At 38.6% G+C, this 26,545-nt stretch overlaps 1 protein-coding gene across 2 annotated transcripts in view; it reads right to left on the minus strand.

Moving 5' to 3' along the window:
- Window positions 1-5,362: 5,362 nt before the first annotated feature.
- tsc22d2 (TSC22 domain family 2) overlaps window positions 5,363-26,545 on the minus strand; it is a 40,288-nt gene continuing 19,105 nt past the window's right edge. Inside the window, exons 2-4 of one of the 2 annotated variants that reach the window (XM_044201069.1) lie at window positions 21,358-21,429; window positions 8,390-8,441; window positions 5,363-7,837 (exon numbers count right to left, since the gene is read on the minus strand). In XM_044201069.1, the coding sequence (XP_044057004.1) occupies window positions 7,541-7,837; window positions 8,390-8,441; window positions 21,358-21,429 (421 nt within the window). In that variant the 3' untranslated portion in view covers window positions 5,363-7,540. The remainder of the gene's footprint in view (window positions 7,838-8,389; window positions 8,442-21,357; window positions 21,430-26,545) is intronic. The other variant, XM_044201070.1, reaches the window with a different exon arrangement.

Raw genomic sequence — 26,545 nt, forward strand, 5'->3', positions numbered from 1 at the left:
TTCTTTGAGGGTTAACGGAAGCTGGCATCCTTAGTTCTGCATTACTGCCATCTTCTGGAGTTAGTTAACTCCTACACTTCCACCATACTCCAGTGTGCTCTTTAATCCTGCGCTTGTTAGCCCTAACCTTTTCATTTCTTCCATCATGTCCTTTCTCTCTGATATATATATATATATATATATATATATATATATATATATATATATATATATATATATATATATATATATATATATATATATATATATATATATATATATATATATATATATATATATATACACAACTCAACAGTATACACACACATATTTTGTTTAATACATTCCTTATAACTATAAAACTCACTCACTCCTGCCTTAATTTGAAGTAATTCCAAATCTACCAACAGAGTTTCTAGTAACCACACAGGGATTATAGACCATATCACAGCTGGACAAAACTCAATTTCATATACTTCCAAGTCTCTGCATCTCCTGACCAGCCACATTTTGGTATTCTCTCCCTTTCCCCAGCTGGCCTGTAGCACTTCTTTGGTTGGGTGACCTTTTCCATGACCTCTCTAATTCATCCAGTAGTTGACTAGGAGCTGTTTTCTGCTGAAGCACAGTGGCATTTCTCCTGTCTCAACTTGTAGGGCACACGTTCTGTGACGTGCGTACGGCTCCTATACATAATCTAAGAGCCCAGGACTGGGTCACATCTAATCCTCCAAGTACAGATTTTTATACAGATCCATAAACTACAATCCCATAATCTAACCTAACTAAAATTATTTCCATATAGTTTCAAATGAGTATTTTCTCTAATCTTCTTTCTTGTGAAGAACATTACTTTTGTTTTTTCAGCTGAAAACTTCAATCCCCATTTCTTCTCCAACATTTTCAACTTAATATATTCCTTTTTGCAATTCTTTTTTTATTACATGACCCAAATTTCCCTCTCTTTTCCACAAAGCCCCTTCATCTGCAAATATCCATCTTCCCATATCTAATGATACATTTTCAGAAATGTATCACACTCCCCTGAGGTCTCCCATTTTCTACCTCATACTTGTTGGAAATTTTAGATCCTACTTTTACCTGGATAGTTCACTTGTTCAAAAAGTCCATTATCCAATTAAAATCTTTTCCTCCAATTTCTACTAAATGTAACTTAATCAGAAGCCCCTCCTTCCATAGCATATCATACGATTTTATTTCTACATCAAAGAACACTGCAGTGCTGAGTTTCCCCTCAGGGATCAATAATAAAGTATTTCTGATTCTGATTTCCTTACTTCGTCCTCTGGATCCAAAGTACCCCTCCCTTTCCTAAATCCACTCTGTAATTATATCCTGTTTCTCTAAATAATACATTAGTCTTTCATTTACCATTCCTTCCATCAGTTTACATATGTGCGATGTTAAGGCAATTTGTCTATAATTTATAGTTTGTTTGTTTGTTTTTCTCATGGAGAACTTGTCAATGGCAGGTAAAGCACAAATGTAACTAATACTATTAATGATGTCTATGTTACATTCAGGAGCCAGTGAGCCATTGTGCACAATACCAGAGCCATGGTACTGAAATACCTAAATGTAATCCTCTGTTTTTGATATAATTATGTCCCAGAGACATCCTTCTGAGAAAATTAATATAAAATGTTCATTTCTAGTGAATTAAAAATTCTGCTATAATGTATTTAACCTGGGGATGCCATGAAGAACCCCAGGCTGTTCCCCCCACCTTAGCGACCACTTTCACATCATACCCACATGATGGCACCAAAGTCTTGTCTGTGAATTCCATGTACATGTACATGTAGTTTACAAGAAGTTGTATCACTTGATGGCAGTGGTGAGTCAGGAGGGTGCACAGTGTTACGCTCTGTAACAGTAAATCTCATCCCCAATAATTGCTAGGCGTGGTTGCGGATGACTGAATGGTGAGTAATTGTACTTGCATAGCACACATACACACACGCACACACATACACAAGAGAGCAGTTCCGGGAAAGCATAAATCACTGCTGGGATTACATAAAACTTCCTTCCCCTGTGCTGTGACATTATATGACACTTTAGCTTCTTTGGAAGTGTTAGGTGGTGTTGAAACAAGAGAACTGGACAATTATTACTAGTGATACTATTACTATTACTAAATATGTTAAAATACTGTGGCACCTGTGAGTGTAGCTGTACATTTCTCTGAAAAGAAATGTTAAAATTAAGCTTGCAAGCAATATTTCAGGCCACTTCTATGCCAGAAAAGTGATGGCTTTCTAAAAGGTGATACCAATACATAAAGAAATCCTTACAGCAACGTTTTAATGTCTTTATCTAGATGGTTCTGCTAATTCCAGTCTCATAATACCAGAGGTGGAAGAAGTACTCAGATCCTTTAATTGAGTAAACGTAGTAATATAACAATGTAAAAATACTTACAAGTAAAAGTCCTGCGTTCAAAATTTTACTCAAGTAAAAGTATAGAATTATTGTTGTCAAAAAGTACTGATCATGACCCATTTCAGAGTGTTATTTTATAATGTAATTATTTGATCATTGTTATTAATGTTATGTTAATGTCATGTTATGTAAATAGCATTTTGATTTTGGTCTTTGGGTGTTTTGCTTTGTACAAGTACGTCAAGATTATATTTAAATACAGCGCTTGAATAAATCTACTTTCCACCACTTCCTAATATACACAGTATATTCTGGTGAACGTGACATGTGAAATGTCCTGACTCCTGGCATGTTTTTAATACGTGACTCTTGACACATATTTCATACGTCAGGACATGTCAGGACAAGTTGACAATCAAGTTACAGTCAGAGGAAGCTTAATTCTAGCTTTCATTCATGGTCTTGCATTTACTAACCTGTATTTGCTCACAGTGACGTGGAGAATACACCCCGCTCTTACCACAACTCTGGATAAGCTGCTGTGACTCAGAGCTGTAACCTGCATGAACACACATGATGAGTGGCAAGTAGCTGAATAGGAAGAGTTGTCACGGTGGCACAAAGGTCAGCTGATCCAGTTTTGTAGTTTGCAACAATGTGCCAGTTGGAGCTTCTGTAGTTTGCTCTTTTAAGTTATTCCATCATGGAGGAGTCAGAAAATTGATGATGTGGTTTTGTCCCATGCAGCAAGAAAGTCAAAACTGCATTCAGAAGGTTTAGCAGACATGTAACAAGTAGCATATCTAACAAAGAAAGACGTGTGGTGTAGAATACACTCAGAAAAGCCTTCATTTAGCCTAAAGGATGAATTCATGTCATACAAAGTCCATTAAGTAGTGTCACAGTTTTCTGAAGTCTCTTTTGTTCATGTTATACAACACAAGGTTTCATCATTCCCAGGCAGAAACAAAAGCTTTCTAACAAGATTTTTGACATGACAAAAAATGTAATCAAATGAAAATCTAAGGCCATCCAAAAGTCAGCCATTCCACTTTTCTTTAGACCAAATGATAGTTGATCAGATTACATGTAACTCTGTAAAACTCCAGAATGGAAATTGGATCCACATGGTGGCACCTGTAAACATAGCAACCAGCGTTCCAGGGAAGCTGGTGTTTTCTTCTGCAAAGTGCAAATAAGTGCAACACCCTGCTGACCAAACTCAGAACGCCTGAAACATTCAAAGATAGTTTTAAGAACATTGTGACCTAACGAGAGACTTTTTCCTTCTCATTTTATTCCCATTTTGTATTTTACAGCAATTTGTAACTTTAAGACTACAGGTAAAAATGATAAAGGTATTCATGAGGAGTATAAAACTGATGCAGGTTTATGAAGATATAAGAGTCGGTACATTAAACAGTGAAGGAAAAGATGGGCTCTGACGAGGACACAGTGAGAGAAGATTTGGGCACCAAACAGCAGAGAGGTGTTTTATGAAGAAGGCTCAGAATAGCTGGACTTATTACATACAAAAAGCCATAGTTCCATAAAACCAACTTAGAGCCAAACTGATTCGACTAATTTAAGCTTGAAGTTCATGACTTTAAAATACACACAAGCCTAAGATATCAAGCACAGATTTGATCTATTCATAAAATAGAAAACTGAGAAACAGAGAGGCCAGATGACTTTGGGATATATATATATATATATATATATATATATATAACTTATTATTCCTTGCTCAATTTAGAAAGTAGACACTGACAATTAAAACGATATTTTGAACTGGGATCTTTCAGTGGTGAAAATGACATCAGCTGTCAGTGGAGGACATCAATTTACATGCCAGAGTTGCTTCGAAAGTACCACCTTTCTGAACAAGTATGTTGTGCTAATTTGTCTGAAGTGACAGGCAGGTGATGAGTGACGTCACTTAGGATTTCACACATGACTATGTGCAGGCGTCAACTTTCCTTCCTCCTTCAGAAAAAGCAGATTGTTTTGTTTTGTGCAAATGTTGCATTCAATGGGATTTTTAAAAAATTCTAATAAATAAAATGTTCACCTTTTTTCCTTCAAGATTTTACATATCTGATCAACTCTCTAAAATTACAGAAAAACAAAGTGTGTACACACAATTAAATGTTAAAATTGCATTTTTTAAAGAGTTAGAATTTAATCTGGCTTTGTTTTATTGTATTTATTCATTTTATATACATTTTTATCTTTAGTTTTTCTCCTTTACTGTCGTCCTTTATTTGTCCTTTCAGATTTGATTGTGCTACGATTTACACTATTTAACACTTCTGAAACATGTATTTTGATAAAGTTCTTGAAATACAATGTAAAATAAAACATACAGTAGACTTCATATCACCTCAGTGAAATGTTAAAATTAAAAAGTTAAAATTCTTATGTTCTCTGATAGACTGTATATTTTTACAATGGATATCCAAACATCCTCTCGTTTTAACACAATGGATCACATCTACTCTGGCATTCATGCAGATGGAGACGGTAGGCTTTATTTTGAAGGACAAGCAACGTCAGTTTGGAAAAATGTGGAACCCTTTTCTTTCCCTACTTGGGAGACAAAGCAATCCAGACTCCAAAAGGAGGACTTTGTTGACTTGCAGGCAAATGAGCTGTTGGAGCTCTTGCACAGAAAACATTTTGACATTTTGTCACAGTAAGAAAGGCACAGGTGAAAAACAAATTGTTACCTCTCTGTTTACGGTTTAAACAAAAAAAGCATATCAACCATGTTTGGAAAAATATTCTGATTAAGTTAAAAATATGTTAATGTAAAAAAAAAAAAAAAGAGAGAAATGATGTGACTAAAGGAAAACATTCAGTATTTTGTAGACCCATATTCGCATTCTTTATAAAATGGAATAATAATGTTCTAAGTGTTTTTCAAGGTCCCTAAAAGTAGGAGGGGGAATTTAAAAAAAAAACAAACATGAAGACATTCTCTTAATAAAACAGTAATTTATTTTTGACTGAAAACTAAAATTGTCTGAACAGCACATTACAAGGGCATTGTTAAGATATTTTCTCCAAGGCTCAGTGATCACTTTCATATAGTACACTTGGCATGTACACGGCATCTCCTTCAAACAAAAGAAAGACAGAAACAAAAACTCTAAAGAGAGAAGAAATAAGCCCATTTGCAAAAAACAAAAAAAAAAACAAAATGGAAATCAAAGAGTCCATCCTGTAGATGTAGAAAGATGACTGATTGTACAATTACCAAGCATTTTGGTTTGATTCTAAGCCACAGAGAAAGAAACCGGATCGCCTGACGACAGCAGATGGCGGCACAGGAGGCACAAAAGACGTGACACAGACAGGACATCCCATAATATGCTCACACGCAATTGACGGGGTTCCAGCTTTAAAGTGTGAAATGTTTAATAGTTCCCATTGTTTATGCAGATATTGTTATCTAGTTATTTTTTCATCTTTGTAAGCCAAGTGTTGGTACACTACAATCGAAATCTAAATGTTGCATTTATTAAATACTTTAAAATCTGCAATGTAACAAAACCTTTTCTCTGCATATGAAACTCAACACAGCATTTACATGAAAACAAAAAAGATGGCTCCTTTTCTGACTAATGTTTTGTGCACAAGGCCCTTCCCTCCATCCAACACCTCCACCTTCCATTCTCATTATTATTCTTACCCTCAACCACTTACTCCACCCTCTTTGCCCATTGTTCCCTTTCTCTTTCATAAATCTTTTCACAATCATTCACAGACTGACAACTTCACAGAAAAATAAGTGCTGGAAAAAAACATGAGGTAAGAAAGTGGTTTGATTATAGATCATGCAGAACATGCAAAACAGCTTAAAAAAAACAAAAACAAAAAGCATAGCGGAGAGAGAGTAGGAAAAAAATATGAGTGTGCATTTAAAAATGGAAAATAAAGACTTACACAGCTTTGCGTCTTTGGTTATAAAGTAGGTCGAACAATTTTCACAGCTTTTCATCCCCCCAACCAAACCCCAAATTAATTTCTGTTTTTTTCGTTTTAAACAAAGAAAGTCTAGAAAAAGTAAATTAATTGTTTTCTTTATCGAAACATCCCATCACATCTTAACAGGTATTCTCCTGTACAAACCCTCCTTGCTCTTAATACTTTACACTTTACAAAATATACATTCAACCTGGATTTCACCTAATGTAAGCTCGGCTTTAGTGTTAGCACTATTTCATGAGAAGAAGAATTTCTTATATGGAACTTATTGCCTACTTACTGAGATCTACTTGTTGCAAGAGACTACCAAATTTAATACCTCACAGATTCTAAAATACCAAAAGACCAAAGAGAAAGGTTTCTTTTTGTTTTTAATAAGTATCTCCATGACATTGTTCATTTACATTATGAAAATAGCAGCCCTGAAATAAATAAATGCAAATACTAAAACTGAACTAATGAAAAAGTATTATGATTCATGTCAAAGTATGGTGGCTCTGAGAAAACAACACAAGCTTTTTGTTGCAGCATATAACAAACCGAGGCTCTCGACTCGCTCCACTAAAGCCAAGGCGCCCGCCGGTGTCGTCCTCCGCTCAGGGAGGACGAATCGTCTCCCCCACTTCTCCCTCGGCTCTCTGGCCTCTTTGAGCCCTGGATTAATGTGGGGTGGGGATACTGGGAGGACAGTATCTGCTGGATGTTACAGGACCCATGTCACCACACTGGCCCCTCGCAGGGTTGCTCCGCCCTCTTCCATCACTTGTTGCCCCAACAAAGTGAGCTCTCTGTGCCCGTCTCCTGCACAAGAACAGCATGCAGTTTTATGGTGTGCACCGGCTCCCCTGCCCCCCCACCCCACCCCCTTTTTTCAGCTTTCTTGCAGCCAACCACAGGGACAGAATAAGACTTTTCAAGGGGTGGTAAATGTCTTAATAATGTGAAGGCCCGGTGACGGCAATGCGCACACACTGAAGCATGGCTCTTGGTGGCAAACAAAGATGTCGCTGTTGTTGATTTTTCCTCAAATGGAGCATATTGAATACCGAGCCTTTTGCTTTATGGAGCTAAAGGGACGGTAGCAGTTGTTTTCTTTACTAACAGGATGTTCCACTCCTGTCCATGGGAGGTGTGTGTTTAAGCATATGTATTGGGGGTAGGGGGATCACGCCGAGGTGATGTTGGGCTGATGAGGGACACTCTGACTCCCCTCGTGGTGAGCCAAGGGGGTGTTGTTGTTTGTGACGAGTGGGTGTTGCTGCTGCAGCAGCGGCGACGATGAGCTGCTGCCCTGGCCGAGCTGACCGGACAGCTGGCAGAGCTGCTCCGAGTTGGCCAGCGACTTCAACACGGCGTTCTCGCGCTCCAACACCGAGTTCCTCTCGTACAGCTCCTTGATGTGCTCCTTCAACACCTCCACCTCCTCGCGAACGGCATACATCAGGTGGCTTTTCACCAAGTCCTGAAAGAGAGGGTGCAGACAAAAAAAGGGAAAGTTAAATTAGCACACCAAACAACAAGAATTTTTTTTAAGACCATAAATAGTTTTTAAACAGCAGATTCCATCCTCAAACAAAGGAAAAGGACATATGTCATCTCAGAGCTTAAAGCGGTAGAGTGTAATCTTTCTTTGACAACATCTTTAGCACTGAGGTGTCTTTGCCATAGGGGTTTTGCAACTGCATTTTCAAGAGGTCACCTGTCAAACTGCAGGGGCAATAGTGACATTCTGAATATTGTGATTGATTTTCTAGTGTGTGTTTTTCTAAGAAAGCTGGTTGTTCAGAACAGGAAATACCAAAGTTTCATGAACTGAATATAATGGGGAATTTATCCTGGGTTATTACATTAAAATGTTCCTCCAAGTGAGTTTTACGTTCATCGTCTCTGAGACAGTTCTGTCACTTAAGTGTCGGCAATGGGGAAACTTATGAAACAAGTCACTGTACAGGCTTGAAGATAATGTGTGTCACCCAACCACATTTAACACTTTTACATCTGTGGGAAATCTCACCATTGCCTGCTCAATCTTGTTATCGATGGCGACGACGCTGGCACCAGATGCACTGTGGAGAGAAAGAGCAAGAGTTACCACAAGATACGTGCTTTAGATTGATATCAGCTCTTTCACATTCACTAACTGACAAATCTGGTCCTTACAGTGCCAAACATGACCTCAGGGGATTTCACTGGTACTTCAGAGGTTAAATTAAAAAAAATGTAAACAGAAACCCTGGGGCATTTTCTGGTGTGCCAAATCTGTTTCCAGAGAATGAGATGAACAGGTTTGAGATTTAATCATTTTTCAAAAGCACACAGACCAAAAATAAAAACACTATTTTTAGTGCCCTTGACAAAGTGCCACAGATGAACACTGATCCATGTTATTAAAGGCAAAGAGGGATGTTACAAACATGGTGCCGTGAGATTTACATGAAAAAGCATTATGGGGGGTGAGATGTTGTCTCTCCAAAATGCAGCACGCTCCACTGTGTAGCCAGTCAACAGCTCCTGACCAGAACAGAATGTTCTTAAAAATGGCTCCACTGATCTCCAGCAAGTAGGAAATAGTTCCATTTCAATAGTACTTCACAACGAGGACCCCGATTTACTGTACAGACATTTCTGCATTAAGCCACAAAACCCTTCAAGTTCAGGAAGTCTAATGTCAATATACTGAGGCATCTTTGGCCTTCATCACTGACACCATACACTAATAAAGTGGATGAATACAAAAGTCATAAACACCAACCAACAAACAATCCTGCCCGATATTTTTTTCTTACTTGTGACATAAGGCCACACAAATAAACTTGACCAAATGTAAAGTTCCATGAAGACAGCAGCAACTGAAGCGCCTCACATGACGTCTTTCATCAGTAAAACCAGGCGTCCAACTCAAGACTGTGTCATGTACGAATCAGAGCATGATCACATACATATAAACAGATAATGACAAATGAGATCTTATAGTACTTGTCTTAAATTATTTTGAAACAAAGTAAAACACACGAAGAAGCGCTGTTCAATCAACACATTTCACTAACATCTTTCCGTCTTAAGCTATGATAACGATGCTCCAGTAGGCTGGTTAAATACAGACATTTCAACCTTTATCTATGAATGCCCCACATTGATGAAAACATATTACTCTCCTGCAGGACTTTCGGGCGAGGCTGATGTCGCCATCAGAGATCAGTCTACATTATCAGTGAAATCTAATATTCTCCATTATGTGTATAAAAAATTCAAAAAAAAACAAAAAAAAACGTGTTCTTTTGAAATATGAAGCATCCACACTGCTTCTGTGTGCATCCCACTTTGTTAACACGTTTTCAAAATCACCATCATTGCACCCCTCTCCAAAGAAAGAAAGAAAAAACGTCCCCTACTTTCCAAATAAACGACGATCAACTTACGTAATCACACACAAGATCCTGGTACAACAAAACGATGCCAAGTCTCAGAATTTACCTCAGGGAAAGAAAAAAAAATTTACACAAAAATGATCTTTATCCGTCTCAACAGATAACGCGGTCTTGAACAATCCCCGCCCTGCTCGGATATGGATGCAAAAACAAAGACGACCGACGCGTTTCCATGCCGCTAGACGGTGCTCTGACAAGCATCTGGGACATAAGAGTGCATAATGTGCAGGCAGCATCTAATAACGAGTTTAAACTCATTTATGATCTAAGTCGGGTGAGAAAACACATGTTAAATAGATATACACCGCACTAACGTACTCAAATATGGAGAAATGGTCTTTCCTGGACCGACCCATCTTAAATATCCAAACGTTACAGTCATGGAAGACTACAGCTAACTACTTACATCATTTATGTGAAATATATTCACGTGTTGAAGTCTTTGGATAAATAAAAAGATGTTTCATGTGCGTAAATGCGATGTAGCGTGTAGACCCAACCTGGAAAAGTGCAGGGGAAAAGTCTTAAAAGCGTAAACTAACTCCAGCATACACAAGTTAAACGTACTGTAGATTAATTTAAAATATTACATATAAAAGTAAGCATCATTCATCACCACACTGTGACCAACATCATCATATGGAGCTTCATTACTCCATCCAGCACTTATTGTCCTGCGTGCTGGAGCGCACGTACAGCGCCTTGTGGGGGGCGGGGGTGGGGTACACGTACTACACGCACTATATACACCAAACAGATGCCACACGTGAGGAAAAACATGTCGGTATGCCAAAACCAGAGATAAGAAATTGGCCTGCATACCCAACAGCTGATGGCACAACACATACAACGTGCGCGGCACAGAGCCAGAGGAAAGGCCAGTTGAGCAGTTTGGATTTTAAACACGTCCAAGATGGCATGAAACACTCAGCTGCACACGTGTGAGAGTTAAATGTCTTAAGTCCATATAAAGAAGTACAAGAGTTTGGTACAGTGGGAGTATGCCACCAAGTTTTCAGATTCAACTTTCAGTATTATAATGCACTGTGAGTGTGTATAGGAAGCAGTAAAACCTAAAACATGGCTCCTAAAGGACAAACAAGCAAAAATAAAATACACGCAGACCATAAGAAGGACAATACACCCACAGATTGTTACAAGCAAATGGGACATATGAAAGTTAACTAATCCGACAATAAAATACATGGCAGAGAGCGTATATAAAAGTCCATTACCTGGCGCATCGTGCCCTGTAAGACATCAAACGTCCTGAATATGTCGGTGAAGTTCCCGGGGAGCATGGCAGACTGTAGCTCATTTTGCAGCGCATGTTTCCGTTTCTCCAAAGTATTTCTGATGTACAACTCCACTGAGTGTTAACACACGGGAGCCTCTTGTTTGAATCGGAGCAGAGTGTGTCTTTAAACCACGCTCGGTCACATGGTGAGAAAACAAGGGGGCGGAGTTCCGCCTCTCCCTCCTCTCGCCACTTAATTTACTCCTAGGAAGACTCGTCTGCAATTACATTATTCACTGCCACTGTCTGCCAAAAATGATACACTGCAACTCCAGAGGCACAGGGTGACTTATTCCAAGGCTAAACGTTAATTAAAATGGAGGCAGTGTTTTGCATGTCCTGGCAAAGAGGTCTGGTTGTTCCTGCTCCTTTGTGTTACAGTACAAAATGTTAAACTCTTGAGTTGGTAGTGTGTTTTCGCAACCAAATGAGTTAAGATGTTTCAAACTTCATCTCCACAACAGTTTTAAAGCAACAGAGGAGATGTTGACTGTCCAGTGCCCTTTTAATGTACTTCTTCCATATTAAGTGTTAAGGAAAAGAAACTTAAGCAGTTAAATGGTCAAATCTGTGTAGACTACATAAAAAAAGCGTGAAACGCTGATTTAATTTCTTTTCATGAAATGTATATTAGTGATAGAAACTCAAAAGGCAAATGAGAATACTGTATGCCATTAAGCTGATATCAGTGAAATGAAACACCACAGCAAGTCATGTTGAATCCCCTGGGTGAATTAATGTGCTTTACAGGTAATCGAGTTTATAACGGAGCGTTCCACATGTCTACAGTCTTCCTCATCTCTGTCTCTTTCCTGGGGCAATGCAAAGGACAAAACATGAGAGGCAAAGTAAGACTTTAAAAATCTCAACTAATTTTTCCACTCATTTGAATACTTGTCAAGTTACAGAGCATCTAAAAATGGCTTGACTACAGTTTGGATATGACGTACAGCATGACAGATCCACACTGATGTGATGACAGCGGGAAAAATGAGCTGCATTCCACAACGAGCGACTCACTTGGTTGTGCGATCTAAAGCCTGATAAACAACACAAGGAGAACAAATTCCTCCCCTTTGAACTGAGCATTTACACATCTAGGGCAACGAGAGAGAAGAATGCACAAGAGCTTAAACAGGATTGTGTTTTTATCAATAATTAAAAAAAACAAGAGACACACAGATGGGATCAGATTGCCAAGTGACTGGGTGAACTGGCCTGAAGAAATTACAAGAAATATTAGGGAGACAAAAAAAAAAAAAGAAGCCTAAACTAATTTGTTGCCATTCGGTGTCCAAGGAAAACAAAGCAAACTGTACATTTTATTCAAGAAGGAAGACATGTGGCGGTTTATATAAGGACCACTTGCTGTGTTAACCTCAACATGGGCCTTCCTTCCCTGCAGACTGCAGCAGCGCACACATGCACTCGTCCCCCCCAAACAAAGTCTACAGGACCACAAGGCAGCACATTCCAACTCTGGACACCTCCGGCCCGAGGCCAGCGCTTCTAAACCGAGACATCTGTGTCAGAGCCGCCATCCTGCTGTGACAACTCAGTCAAGTTCTTCACTGAGGACTAGTTATCAAAACAGTCCTGTAACCACAAGTTTCTGGTTTAATACCGGCTAAAGTGAGCTTTTCCATCATCACCATTTCTCCTGCCTGCTCATACACTTGCAAGCAGCTCCGGAGAAAGATGTAAACTGAATGCCTTAAATGTAAATATGACCGAGTCTGACTTTATGTGTGGCTCTATATCACAGGGGACGTGCACAAGCAAAGTGTGGTCTCCTCCATTTCTCTGGGTTTATCACATGATGTTTTATAGCGTCAGAAATTCACTGTGTTCTCCATTAGGGCACAGATGCAACGGCACACGTTCCCGTTGCAAAGCATACAAACACTCACTGTGGGGGGAGGCAGCTGAATAAATTAGACCTTGGCAAGTGTATTTCAAAATAATAGCTGGAGGGTGGGGGCTGTAACAACAGAGGGGCGCATTCACTGACGACTCCCTGTTATTCTCTTCCAGATGCAGAGATCTGCTTTAGCCCAGCTCATGTTGTTGGTTTTTGAAAGATGCAGTTCAGCTGTAATGCCAGATGATGTCAGCAGAGGCTCCAAATGATTGTGACACAAAACGTCAGTGAAAATGCACAGAACAGCTTCAGGCAAGAGGAGTTTAGTCATGTCTTTCCTAAATTATCACAATGAATTCATTGTTGTGGCAGAAATCAACTAGAAGCTTCCATTTCATCAGGACATTTTAGAAGCTGGCTCAAAAATGAGTGTGTTGTTTCATAATATTACCTCATAATTTCTGTTAATGAGACAAAATCATTCAACAGTCACAGGAATACTGTCATCATGGCTCTGACCCTTATGTTCATTGCCACTTGTTGTGATCTAGCAAGTTAAACTTTCAATACCATCACTAACTCACTCTGTAGTGTCAGCCAAATGCAATAAATGAACATGGAAATGTAACATGTTTTGTAAAAGGTTCAGAGAACTGATGGGGCTTCTCAATTTGACTTACTTTGGAGGTCAAAACAACTGCATTGACCATGCAACCAACCAAGCTGGCCCCTCAACACTCAACTAATGATCACCCTCTCTGACAACAAAGAGACCAGTATTTTTGCAGGAGGGCGTTCTGTACGGGGAACTGCGAGCCCCTCATGTTTATCTATCAAGTTAAATAAATTAGATCATGGCAGCACACACATCCAGTTTTCCACAGAAACCTCACTTATTTTAGTATGTCTCTGTCAAATGTCACTGTTTTGTCAGTAGTAGTGTACCTGGTGTGTATGTGTGTGTGAGATGATCAAAATCTCCAAACTGCTCCTAAATGGACCTTGTGGTAAGACTGTTTTGTCAATTTTCACACCTTTAGACAAGTCTACTTTCATAATACCAGAAGCATTTTTTTTCCCTTTTTGTTGTTTCTATTTTCACCTTTGCAGTAGCTGTGAGTAAAATGATAATTTGCATAGCGAGATGTGTGAAACTAGAAACCTACATGCCATGTCATGATTCAAACAAATAACCTGAAACCTGAGTATTACAATGCACAATACATGAGAAATACTTGGTATTTGGTGATGCACACTTGAAGAAGCTTAAATATGCATAATGCAGTAAAATAGTCACGAAACAAAGAATCTTGACTGACTGCTTCTGCCCTTATTGCACTGTAAAGCTTTAAACAATGGTGACAATTGCAGGATGCTGGAAGTAGGTTAATATGTGCCTCTGAACGTGGTGGATTTTTCGGACGCTGTATTGTTGGGACGTGTCGGCTACATGAAGGGTGGTCCAACTGACACAATGGAGACTAAACAAAATAATTGTCTGGAGATGGAAGTTTTATTTTTCCAGCACTAAATCAGAGTCATGAGTAGGTGTGTCTGCTGCCACAAAGCTTCCTCGTAAACACACTGTCCCACTCGCACCCTCGCCTGTTACATAAACCTCAGACTTGTGCACAAACATCATGTTCTGCATATGTCCCTATGTGACATACTCTGAGCCCACCAGCCTGTCCTCCCTTAAGACATCAGGGAGCATGAGAACGAATCAAGGCCCTCAGGGGCTGAATACAGGCAATGATAAGATCTGAATTCTTGAGAAAATGGATCATCACCGTAAATTTAACCAGTTTATGGAAGGCCTCGTTATTTCGGCCTGTCTAGAAGCTTAAATAACTGCCAGCAGGGATGTTTGTTAATGGCTGCTGAGCCACCCCTAGAGCTCCTGAAGAAATGATATAGAGCCACAGCGTAATGTGACCATCAAACTCCATAAGCAAACACAGTAGGGGATCCAGGTCAGGGGTCCCCCAGCCTTAAATAATTGCTGCCAAAACAGTGTTCAACTAAAACCAGATCTTGAGCATGCACCATGTGCCTCGATATCATATTTCACTACTTTGTCTTTGAGTAATGTGTGTGCCACTTGTTTGGCTCAATGTGGACTAAGAACCCACTGGAATGTGTTAAAAGTAATAGTGTCACTCCCGAGGCTTTAATAGGAAAATCCTGGCACCTCACCGTTAACGAGCCTCTGTATTCAGCACAGCATTTATCACGGGATCAAGGACTTAGCCTCATTTGGGCTTCATCTCTGAAGTGCAGGGTTTGGGTCATTAGGCACTATGCTGCAAAAACACTGGGCCTGATGCGTGTCTCAGCCATCGTCATTCACTCTGGCTTCTGTTTAGCTTTCGCAGAGCTTGAGCTTCAATCATGGCTTGACATTACACAGGCGAGATACGGCTAAAAAGTTATCTTAAAGATTAGAAAAGGGGTTTGTGGCCAGAATGTCAACAGTTTGAAACTGAAATTGAGTTAGAGGTGAAATGTGTAACTCACTCCCCCCTTCTTCATCAACTATTCGGGTGTCTATTAGTGTGGTGTTTGACCTTCTGCCGTGTCCAGAGGGGGTGTTTAATGGCAAACAGTACCTTATATTAGGTATCTCCCAGGTGTGAGTGCCTTAACTGACTGTGTGAAGCAAGACGATGCTGAAAATGAGGCATGTGTGCTCAGCAAACTTTTCCTGGATAAATAAAGATAGACTGATAGGATGAATATGCCTGTGCCCTCAAACAGTGCCGTCTTTGAGTCATGAGGTCTGATACGTAAGCGGTGCAAATCTCTGATGGTTATGATCTCCATCCATCAATTCCTCGCTGCATCTAAAAAGGCTTGTTAAGTTTGAGATCTACACAACGTCACATCACGTCCATCAAGGCTCTGCAGTTAGTGATTTCGCTGGAGGGGGGGGCTTCAAGTACAACCACTGAGTAATCCGTTCAAAATTATGTACTTACAGTTGTGTGCGCTTCTAAGAAAGACCTTGAAATTGAGTTGCGCTAAGTCCTCTGAGGATATGCTCCACAGTCTGTTAGCAATTACAAAGTGTGTTTGTGTGTGTTTTTCATTTGTATGGAGGGAAGGTGATTCCAATTGAGTTTATGCCAAGAAAAAAGATGTATTTGGAGAAAATCCATTAACAGATGTTGAATAAACCAGTGATATTTTCTAAAAGTACCATAATGTTTTAAAAGAATGAGACCGGCACATTGCTGAAAAAAGGTTCAGCTAAGCCAATAAAGGAGTTCACTGGCGCGGTTCTTTCCTATCAGTGCATCAAGAGTGGAACTGCAGGTTTCCCACGTTCAACTTTCCTCCTCGTTCCAATAATGAAATGTTTGTTTCTGTCATAAACAGTGGCTGCATACCTGGTCTGGATCAAATAACTCTCAGTGGCTGAGCGTGGGGCCACTGGTGTGGTCAGCTGGTATATAAATCTGTCTTTTCTTTATTGTCCGTAATCATAAAGTTGATCATTGTGGATTGAGGGCAGTAAAAGGGCTGCTGCTGCTTTACTTGGGACCAATCATAGTCTCACAATGACTCCATTCAGCACACCAACAAATCGCTTTCCTGGAATGTTTACAAATGCAGAGTGTAACTTATAATTTAATTAGGCTAAAATAAATTAATCTCTCGCTTGTTGCAGTTGAAAGATGAGCTGTTGCTACAGCAGAGCTGTATGGGATCTAATAAGGGTCAATAAGCTTTTGAGCTTGTGAAATTAAGCTCAGACATAATTTTAAAAAAATGCCTGTCACACTTACCAAGTGCCCAAGAGGACATCTTCAAATGTCTTGTTTTGTCTGAGTAACACTCCAAAACCCAAACATATCTAGTTTACTATCATAAAAAAGAATCAGAAAACATTTGCATTTGAGAAGCTGGAACCAGAGAATTTTGGCATGTTTTCTTTAAAAAATTACTCAAAACGATAAAGCCATTATCTGTCAATCAACTAATCAATTAATTGTTGCAAGTCTTTGTGTAACTTCACTGTTGATGTAATTTTTTGCACAAATTTTATTTAGACATTATAAATGGTTTTCTACAACTACAAATCTTTTCTACACACTCACAAACTTGAATTTCTAAACTTGCTGTCACAGGTTTACAAAGGGAGATATACAACCCCTGGTTTTGAAATTTTTTCTGAACATTTCACAAGCTTTAAATCTTTTTGACCCTTATCTGAGCGGAGCTGCAGCAGATGTGGCATTGTGAAGATAAACAGGCAAGCATGCCTTGATGCCCACAATGTAGAAGAAACTTGCGCAAAACACCACAGCTGGTTATGAAAAACATTGAAGTGATGTGGGGGCACGCTGCCCAGCTGAGGTTTTACATGTTTCACAAAGTAATCACTTTCAGGAATGTTCCTTTATGCCCTCAAACTGTTTGTGTGCAATCCCCCCTTCAATTCCAACAAGTCCGACCTTGCGGGAGAGCAGGCTCATAATAAAGGGAGGTGAAATGAGGCAGCTCCCTCAGGTTTACCTGCGGTTAGTTGAAACGTTTTGAATAAAGCTGCACTGTTAGTCACAGGGCCCACAGGCAAACATGAGCTGGATGGGGAACAAACAGAAGTGCTGAATCTTTTGCCAGCTACAACGCTACACTACTTGCTCAACTGCTACTGTTGTTTTACTGTAACATCCACATCTCATCTGAACCGCTTTGAAGAAGAATACAGTCATATGGACGTTGGTACATCTCATGCTCACTGCAGTGCATTAAACACCCACACACAAACTCTGGATTCATGACAGTTACATCTGTTTCATTCCACTAATTGTCTGTACAGCTGTAACAAATCATGGGAGTGTGGATAAACTAAAATATTCACTTGCATTAGGACTGCCACTACCACACTACTGCACATACACTTACCTGCACTATTTATGCTCTCACATAAATAATACATATTTATACAATGTCTATACTGTATCTATATCTGCACTAGAGTGTATTCATATTTATACTATTGTCTATACTGTACATATCTGACCTATAGTGTATACATTGTATTCATATCCAGCTGTTTATTCTGTATATGATGTCTACCACTGGCATTACTCGTACTTACACCTGCACTGTATATTTACACTTATACCTGCAATGCCTACTGTAACTGCTGCATATGCTGTATCTTAATGTAATAATTTCACTCTGATCATACTGTTAATACAATATTTATCTTAAAGTATTCATATATATATATAATATATATATAATATATTAAATATATAATATATTATATATATTTATATATATGGTTAGATGCTAAACTGCATTTCGTTGTCTCAGTACTTGTACTCTGTGCAATGAATCTAATCTATTTGATCACAACTGTGAAATAACAATCGGAAACAAAAGCATAAGCTGTGCTGCTTGCCTCAATATAAACCACAATGTCACTGTAACAAATTTAACATACATTAGCATCAGTTCCCTTAGAGCAGGGTTTTTGAAAAATATTTATTTCAAGCACTGCCAAATATAAAATTTGATCATAGGATTCATTTCGATGAGACAACAGTTTTGTTCCAGGGACAACCATGGGCTGAAAAGGTATTTGTTTATTATTGATACACTTGGAAAAATCTAGCTGAGTGAATACTCTTGGTAGAACAAACATTACACACTGTCCCCACTGTGCTCAGTTTTGGCTCATTAACTAAAAGTCAAAATTAAAATTACTCACATTTTCCTGCAAAGGCCCTGGGACTTCCTAAAGAGTCCCTCAGTCCTTAAACTGGGAATTGTTTCCTTTGAATTCTTTGATCAGACATCATCATATAATTTCATGACTTGACAAGAACCAACCATGTTCGACATAAAAGGACCTGAGGAAAAACGTGCTGTGCCACCTTAACTCCAAAGTTTGTTTGCCGCTGTTGTTGGCAGCCAGTTAAATATCTATGGCAGAGAGTCCAGACCTCCAACAGCCTACATGAGACAGCACATGGGAACAAAAAGTGGTTGTGACTAATGAAAACCACTCATAAAGCACCAACATATTTACTTCCAAGTCAAAAACAACTGGTATTCATTTTCCTATAGCACTAACATTACTCGACAGGTACTCGTGTTTTGAATAATTAACAAGCCATTGATAATGCAGCCTAATCTCTGTGAGATAAAGAAACGTTGAATAAAGTATTTCCTTCACTCCACAACACAGTATGTTCAGTATCATAAGCAAACCCCAGAAATCAAATATGTAGTTATGCAAATGAAAATGTCCAAATATTAGTGATTATCTATTATATCTATTTGATGGCAAAAGGATGTGAAGTCCTTCCCAAATTCTAACAGAGGGTTTAGAATAGAAAATTCATGCAGAAATGAAGAATTGCAGTTACTCATAACTCAAAATGTCCGTTGGTAGTATAACTGCATAAAAAGTATTTGTATGTGTAACAAAAGCATGAGGTTAAAAAATGTGTATTCACTTTATGTACAAATCCTTTTTGTCCCATTTTTGTCCAATTTCACGCTTGAAATTGGACAAAAAGTGATTCCTTTTTCATAGTTGGCAGATTTGCTCTTGTTACCTGAAATCTGTGCAGCAACACAAAAAGACACCTTGGAAATCCTGGTTAATGTTGGTTACTAAATCAAATATCATTTTGCAGCCGCATTTTCCCAGTATTGTTATCTCTGCATAGCAGTGAATGTCAGTCCCTGTCTAGTACCTTTAAGTTACAGATTATGGAAGAATTTTGAGTTATATTTCTTCGGGCTGCAACCAACGATTATTTTCCTTATTGATTGATCTGCTATTTTGTTTTCTCAATTATTTGTTAAGTCTATAAAAATAGTGAAAATGCCCAGCCCACCATAATTCCCTAAAGCCATTTTTAAATTGCTTGTTTTGTTCAACCAACAATCCAAAAACAATGTAATTCAATGTACGTGTGTGTGTGTGTGTGTGTGTGTGTGTGTGTGTGTGTGTGTGTGTGTGTGTGTGTGTGTGTGTGTGTGTGTGTGATATAAAACAAAGAAAAGCAGCAACTCCTTACATTAGAGAAGCTGGAAACGGAACTTTTTGCATTTTAGCTTGAAAAATTATGTAAACAAAAATCACAACTGATTAATTTGCTATTAATCAACTAATAGTTTCTGCACTAATATTTTCTTTGTGTGTTGTGAGAGCAGTTTCTCAATGTGGTGACAACTGCATGATGACGAAAGGGAAACACTTTGCTTTGAATTGCCATGTTAGGTTAACTTGATTTAGCTGATAGCATTTCATACCAACAGTCATGACAGGTTAGTTACTAGTGCAGCTCTAGCTCTGTTGTTCATATACCTGGCTTTAGAGTTCTTAAAAGAAACTGACTTTAGATAATATTATGTCATATAACACAACCCCCTTCATGTTACCTCAGTGTGATCTGCTATTCGCAGTGCTAAAACCCCCTGGCACTGTGCTGCACACATCACAGGGGCAAGAGAAACCTGAGCACTGGACCCTCGTGACTGTCAGAACGTGGACACACAAAGCGTAAAAAAAATGCACCCTGACGCTTCCTACGGTGCCATGCTTTCTCCATGCATTGCACACTCACAGCTGCTGAAATGTCCAGCTTGACAAGTGATTTAATTCTGTAGTTGGTCTCAAAATAACATTTTTCCTTTAACAGGGGAAAAGATCTGCTAATAGAGTGAAATAACGATTTATTCATGTAAGTTTTTGAATGCAACAATGAAGTTGCTGATAGCAGAAATTGTTGTATTATTGTACCTACAGACTTCATGTGATAATTTTTCAGTGCATTCATTTTTTTCCCACTAGCATTATATCCTAGTAACATCACAAACATGTATCGACACCACCTACTAAAAATAATGATTTATTTGTTTTGTCTTACTAAATCTGTCCACTTAAACCAGTCTAAGAAACTATTTTAAATTCAGTGGTTCTTTATCCACCACAAAGGTAAGGAAAATCTTAGAAATAGAAAATAGAAGAACTAACTTTTTTTTTCTTTTTTTTTTTACAATCAAATAAAAAGTGAGTGTAAAAAATGTGTACTGTGGGTCCAAAGACTTAATGCAGCTGTGGTCAGGTGAGGACCTCAAGGACATCTGAGTTTAACTTGTAAACAATGTTTTGTTGAATGATGATGCCATTTGAAATCCAAAACAAATTAGACTCCTCAAGAAATTGATGACAGTGTCTCACCTTGTGACAACAACTATTGACATGTTTTCATAAAAATGACACTTCAAGACTCCATAATAGCTAGATGGCTAGTCAAAATGGACATTTTCTTGCAAGGTGCGCTGGGATTAAGGAGTACAGGGTCTGGTTTAGTCAGCCAGGCCAGGCCACACACACACACAATTAAACACTCCCGAGCTCATACCTATCGTTGACAGGCTTTGACCCTCGTAATCTGCTAGGCCGGAAAGCCTGGTAGAAAGCAGTGGACGGGTTCCTGTATTTTAAATGGGGGAGGAAACAGAGACAGAAGAAACATGAGTAAAGGAAGGGAAACATGTACATTGGGAGAGAGAGGGAGAACGTGAATGAGAGTAGAGGAAGATCCTGAATCACACTGAAAGGTCGAGAGGAAACGATGATACAATCCAGACTGCCCAGCTCTTTTCAGAAATGACATGATGAAGCAACACCAAGCGCAATATGGGCATATTTTTCCAAGTCCTAAAACCCCATCATATAGCGTCTCTGACTAGTCGCATTACTGCCAATCACTTTCATATAGATCCTGTATCAGTTTCTTAAATGTCCTCGTTCATTGTCATTATAAATATCTAATAATATCAAAATAAAATCTGCTGTAAGATGTTAAAATAACATCTGTACAACTCATTCATAGTTAAGAGGAGTATTTCCGGCAGACTCTTCAGGTACATTAAAATGAAAATGTTTTAGACAAAAAAAAAAAGCAGAACGTTTGTTTGGTAAAAGTCTGAGCATTTATAAAATCCAGGAAATTAATATTGGCAAACAGTCATGTGTCTTGTGGCTTTTTATTCCTCAACTAGAAAACCAAAATGCTGAAAAAGACTTAATTGGACAAAGTGTTCTCAATATCAGTTTCATACACCGTCCACCTTCTTGCCTTGTACCCTCGTGTAGTCTTATGTTGAACAACAGGATGCAGAAAAGGCCAACCTGATGATGTTTGCTTTGTTTTGTTTTGTTAGATAGATGTGAAACTAACATTTTTTCGCTCTACAACACATACTAACACATTTTCAATCATGGGATTTTGTGTGATGTTGTTCATCTCCAGTAAACAATTTCAAAGGTCACCACCAATCAGGGATGATTTGGACAGGAAGTTAACTTTGTCGTCTCCCGTCAGCTATTAACGTTCTTGAATTTACTACTCTACAACTACTCGGCCTGACCAATTTGTAGAGTAGAAAGTGAACTTCAAACAGGGGAGGTTTTCCTGAAACAGCGGCTGAAGGTAGATAAAATTACAAACCAAATAAAATATTCATCAGCATTCAGGTAATTGCTAGCACAGGATGTTAATGATACACCAAGTTCACCAGACAAATGAACAAAATCAGTCCTGGATGTCTGAATTTAAAAAGAATCCAATAAGCCTGACTACAAAAATAGACACCGATTTATTTTCAAGTGAAAATGTTCGTAAAGTGGACTCATGACATTTTCTCTTCTTTTGGTTACTGCCTGACTATAAGGGCTACACTCCTTTCAGCTCTTCCATTTCAACTGCAATTTCAACTTTTCAGTAATTGTAAATCGACTGCCTCTTCAACTACTACAACTTCAAATGCTTAAACCAAAAAAATTCACAAGCAAGCACACATACATTTTCTTCAGAAAATTGAGCCTTTCCTTTTTCTATTGTTTTTATTTGCTTTTATTACTCATATAATGTGTCTGTATTTTATGTCAGGGTCTCATGTCTTTCGTCTTTTATTGTGAAGCACTTTGTGGAGTCTGATCTAGAAAGGCAGTATATGCTGTAAATGAACTTTACTTACTTGAATTTGTTCAACAATTTTAGTCAAAGTGCCTTTAAGTGCCATAACTGCATACATTTTTAGCATGTTTGAACACATGCATTCAACTCAAAGGTTTTCATTAAACTGCAAAGCAATGTACTAAGGTGCAATGTAAGAAACGTCATTTAAAACCAAAAACAACGTTCGTGTAACACCAATGACCACACACAACAAACGAACAGGAAAACAAGGTGAGGTAACATGTAACAGTTTACGAATCAGACAAGTGCATGCTCCTGCTAAGTTCAAGTTTATGTTAGTCACCCTTCTGTCTGCACCCTAAATGTAAAAACTTTCTATGGGAGGCTTGTCCTATAATAAGGGCAGGGGTGGTCTACAAAATCGTAAAGTGGACAGTTCCACTATACACGACACCCTGGAGGCCCGAATAACAAAAGCAGGCGGGAGAAAGGAATTCATTTACGAAACTAGAAAAGCAGGGTTAACCATCCACTACTGTATTGGTGACCTGACAAGAGTGATTTACAGCCGAGTTTCCATATCTGAGCCCATGACAGATTTATCTCCGCCACACCCCACAAAGATCAGCTTAAGACCTTCAAGTTTCCTCATGCACTGGTGAGGTATTTAGACACTGCAAGTTTAAAAAGTTCACACACAACATACTTCAACACAGCAGCTGTGAGCTCGGCTCTCTGAACGAGCCAAAATACCTGATTTTATTAGGATGGGGGAGATTTTATATGCATGACGAGTTCATCAGGTGGAGAGGAGACGAGCAGAGGCAGCAGCAATTAATAATCAAGGAAGTAGAGACTGTTAAGTAAAAGTCAGGGAAAATAGGGAGGCGTGGCGGGTCACCGCACCTGAACCCCCTTCAGCAACCTCACCCTTTGCAGCAGGACTTGTAGGATTAAAATAGAAAGTGTGTTTTTCAGTGTTATATTTAGTGCACAGTAGTATACAGTTCACAGCACAGTAAAGGCCACTTTAAAGGCCCATCACATGTGTCTGTTTGGCTTGTCTCTATATAATGGCCTGTGTACTGTGCACAGGCCAGTGTAGAGCAGACAACTAGGAATAGTTAATATTTTAGAGCAGGCATCACTTAATTTTAAAAGAGATTACATGACAAACATCTTGTCTACACCGGCAACACAGCAAAAGCAGCACCACAACTGCAGTAGCTGCAGTCCTTCGTCACTTAAGTCTACTATTGCACATTAAGAATAAGACGGTGTAGTCCCTCATTCGTCCAGGAGTGTTCCATTGTAGAAAAGGTATCAGTCGTAGTCATCTTGATTTTCAGAATCAACAGTGTCCAGATGACTACGACTGAAACCTTTTCTACCACATTAAGAATCATATGACAGAGCCTACAGCTCAATACACAATCATGTACTTAAAAGCATACATGAAAAAAAAGTAATGCACGTAGAGCTTGAATAAATGTCTTTTTGTCAAATTCAGCGAATATCTCCTCACAGTACACTAGCTGTCCGTTCAGTGTGTGTGCTGAAAACCTCTGGTGTTTGTGCACAGCCCTGGCTCTGTAAATGGGAAATATACAAAGTGGCTCGGACCAAGCCACACAACACTATTCCAGTCATGATTTGTGTGTCAGGTAACGTTAAATGACTTGCCCAAGGACATTCAGCTAACTTTCTAGTTTGCTAATATATATATACTGTTGTTGTGATGTTAGCTTTAGTAGCAGGAGAGTTGTGAGTATCGCTGTCTGGAGCTGGTTTGATGGCTCTGGGAAACCGTCTTGTCCTCTCTGACTGTTAGCTTCACAGCAGCAACTGTAGAGACAGTTTGCTAACCCACAACCTAGCTAATGTTAGTTATATTACTTGCTGTGTCATTGTTCGCTCTATATCATGGTATTTGCCATGGTATTGGATTTCTCCAGAATAGCATACCCCACCTTTAATGGCACGTGAACCTATCATATTATATAACAGCTGATGAACAATGTAGTTATTAAGTCAGATTTAGAGCTGAAACGATTAATCGATCAACAGAAAATGAATCAGCAACTATTTTGATTATTGATTTAGTTTTAGTAAACTGAGTATCTTTGGGTTTTGTACTGTTGGTCAGACAAGATATTTGAAGATGTCACCTTGGGCTATGGCAATATAATGAGCATTTGTCACTATTTTTTGACAATTTCTCAAAAATCATAGATCCTTGATTACAATAATGCTAGAGTCGTCTTTACACAGCACAGTTCACAAACTGTTGTAACCTTAACAAATTTTGCCTAGTTGAGCTGTGGAACTAGCATCGTTGCTGGAGGCAAATATTTAAGTGACAAATTAGCTCCTTAGTGTGTGAAAAGGTAAAAGGCAGAATGTTGTTAGATAGGTATGTAAATTCATAAACATAGCTTCTTATCTGGCTGACCTACAGCCCCAAGTGATATATGCCAGAAAACATGATGGGAACTCACTTGCACCCCGCAGGCATTCATTTAGGCACTTATCCTCCAATTTGATGTACACATGACTGCATTTCACCTGAAAGGTGAGTTTCTGTGGATCAGTTAGAATTTAGAAGAAGCCCTGCAGTGCCTCCAGCTCAGGCCACTGCTTGTCCACTGTTCGCTTGACTCCTGAAAGAGCATCAAAATCCACGGGATGTTAGGTGAGCGTTTGATGTAATTTCTGATCCCACCCATCAAAGTATAATATTTAGGTCTATTTACCTGACTGGATATGCAAAATCCCCTTAACTGTCCACTCTAAAAATTGCTTTAGAGCTGAAATTGTATCAGGTCGTTGACCTTTCACAGGTCACAGAAACAGTGCAATATAATAAACAGGTAGCTAAGAAACTTTATACATCTCTCTTCCTGCCTGTGTTTCATTTTAAACAAATCAAGGTCAAAAACAAAAATTAATATGTCATAATCAAGCAGGGCCATGTGGCCAAATCAACTACTATTTATTTCAACAATAAAAACTTTTTTTGGTACAAATTAATATAACAAAATCATTATTTTATCTTAAAACTGTATTTGTGAAATGTATTTATTAATGATTGGCATATTTGAGTAAAACATTTCCAAGTTCTATTTAAATTAAAATGTATTATCTTATGAAAATTATAATAGTATTACATTACTTATTAAAATGTGCAACTAACTTTATCACGTAATTATTGAGAATCAGTTTAAATTAATACAGTATTTGTATTATTACAATATCACAGTGTCCAGGACTTACTTAGTTCTGTGCACTTTTATGGCATGCTGTTTTTTAAAAATTTATTTTAACTACATTCTGGACAGACGTCTTTGCAGTTAAAGACATTTTGAGTTCCTACAGCAGAGCACAAACACTGCATCGGGAAGGTGTTGGTTTATGACTTTAGCCACCCACGCAGATCATAAATGTAGACATAGTACAGTGAGATATTTTAGGGATTAAAAGCACCATCAAACAATGTGCTATAGTATGCTACAAATTGAGTAACCACCCTGCAGAAAGATGCCAAAAAATGGTTCACACGTTTGGGCAAAGTCACACCATACTGTCAGATCTGAGAGACCGTTCCCTGCTCTCATGATATGTGATG

This window comes from Siniperca chuatsi, linkage group LG6 (assembly GCF_020085105.1).
Source record: "Siniperca chuatsi isolate FFG_IHB_CAS linkage group LG6, ASM2008510v1, whole genome shotgun sequence".
In the NCBI taxonomy this organism is placed as follows: domain Eukaryota; kingdom Metazoa; phylum Chordata; class Actinopteri; order Centrarchiformes; family Sinipercidae; genus Siniperca; species Siniperca chuatsi.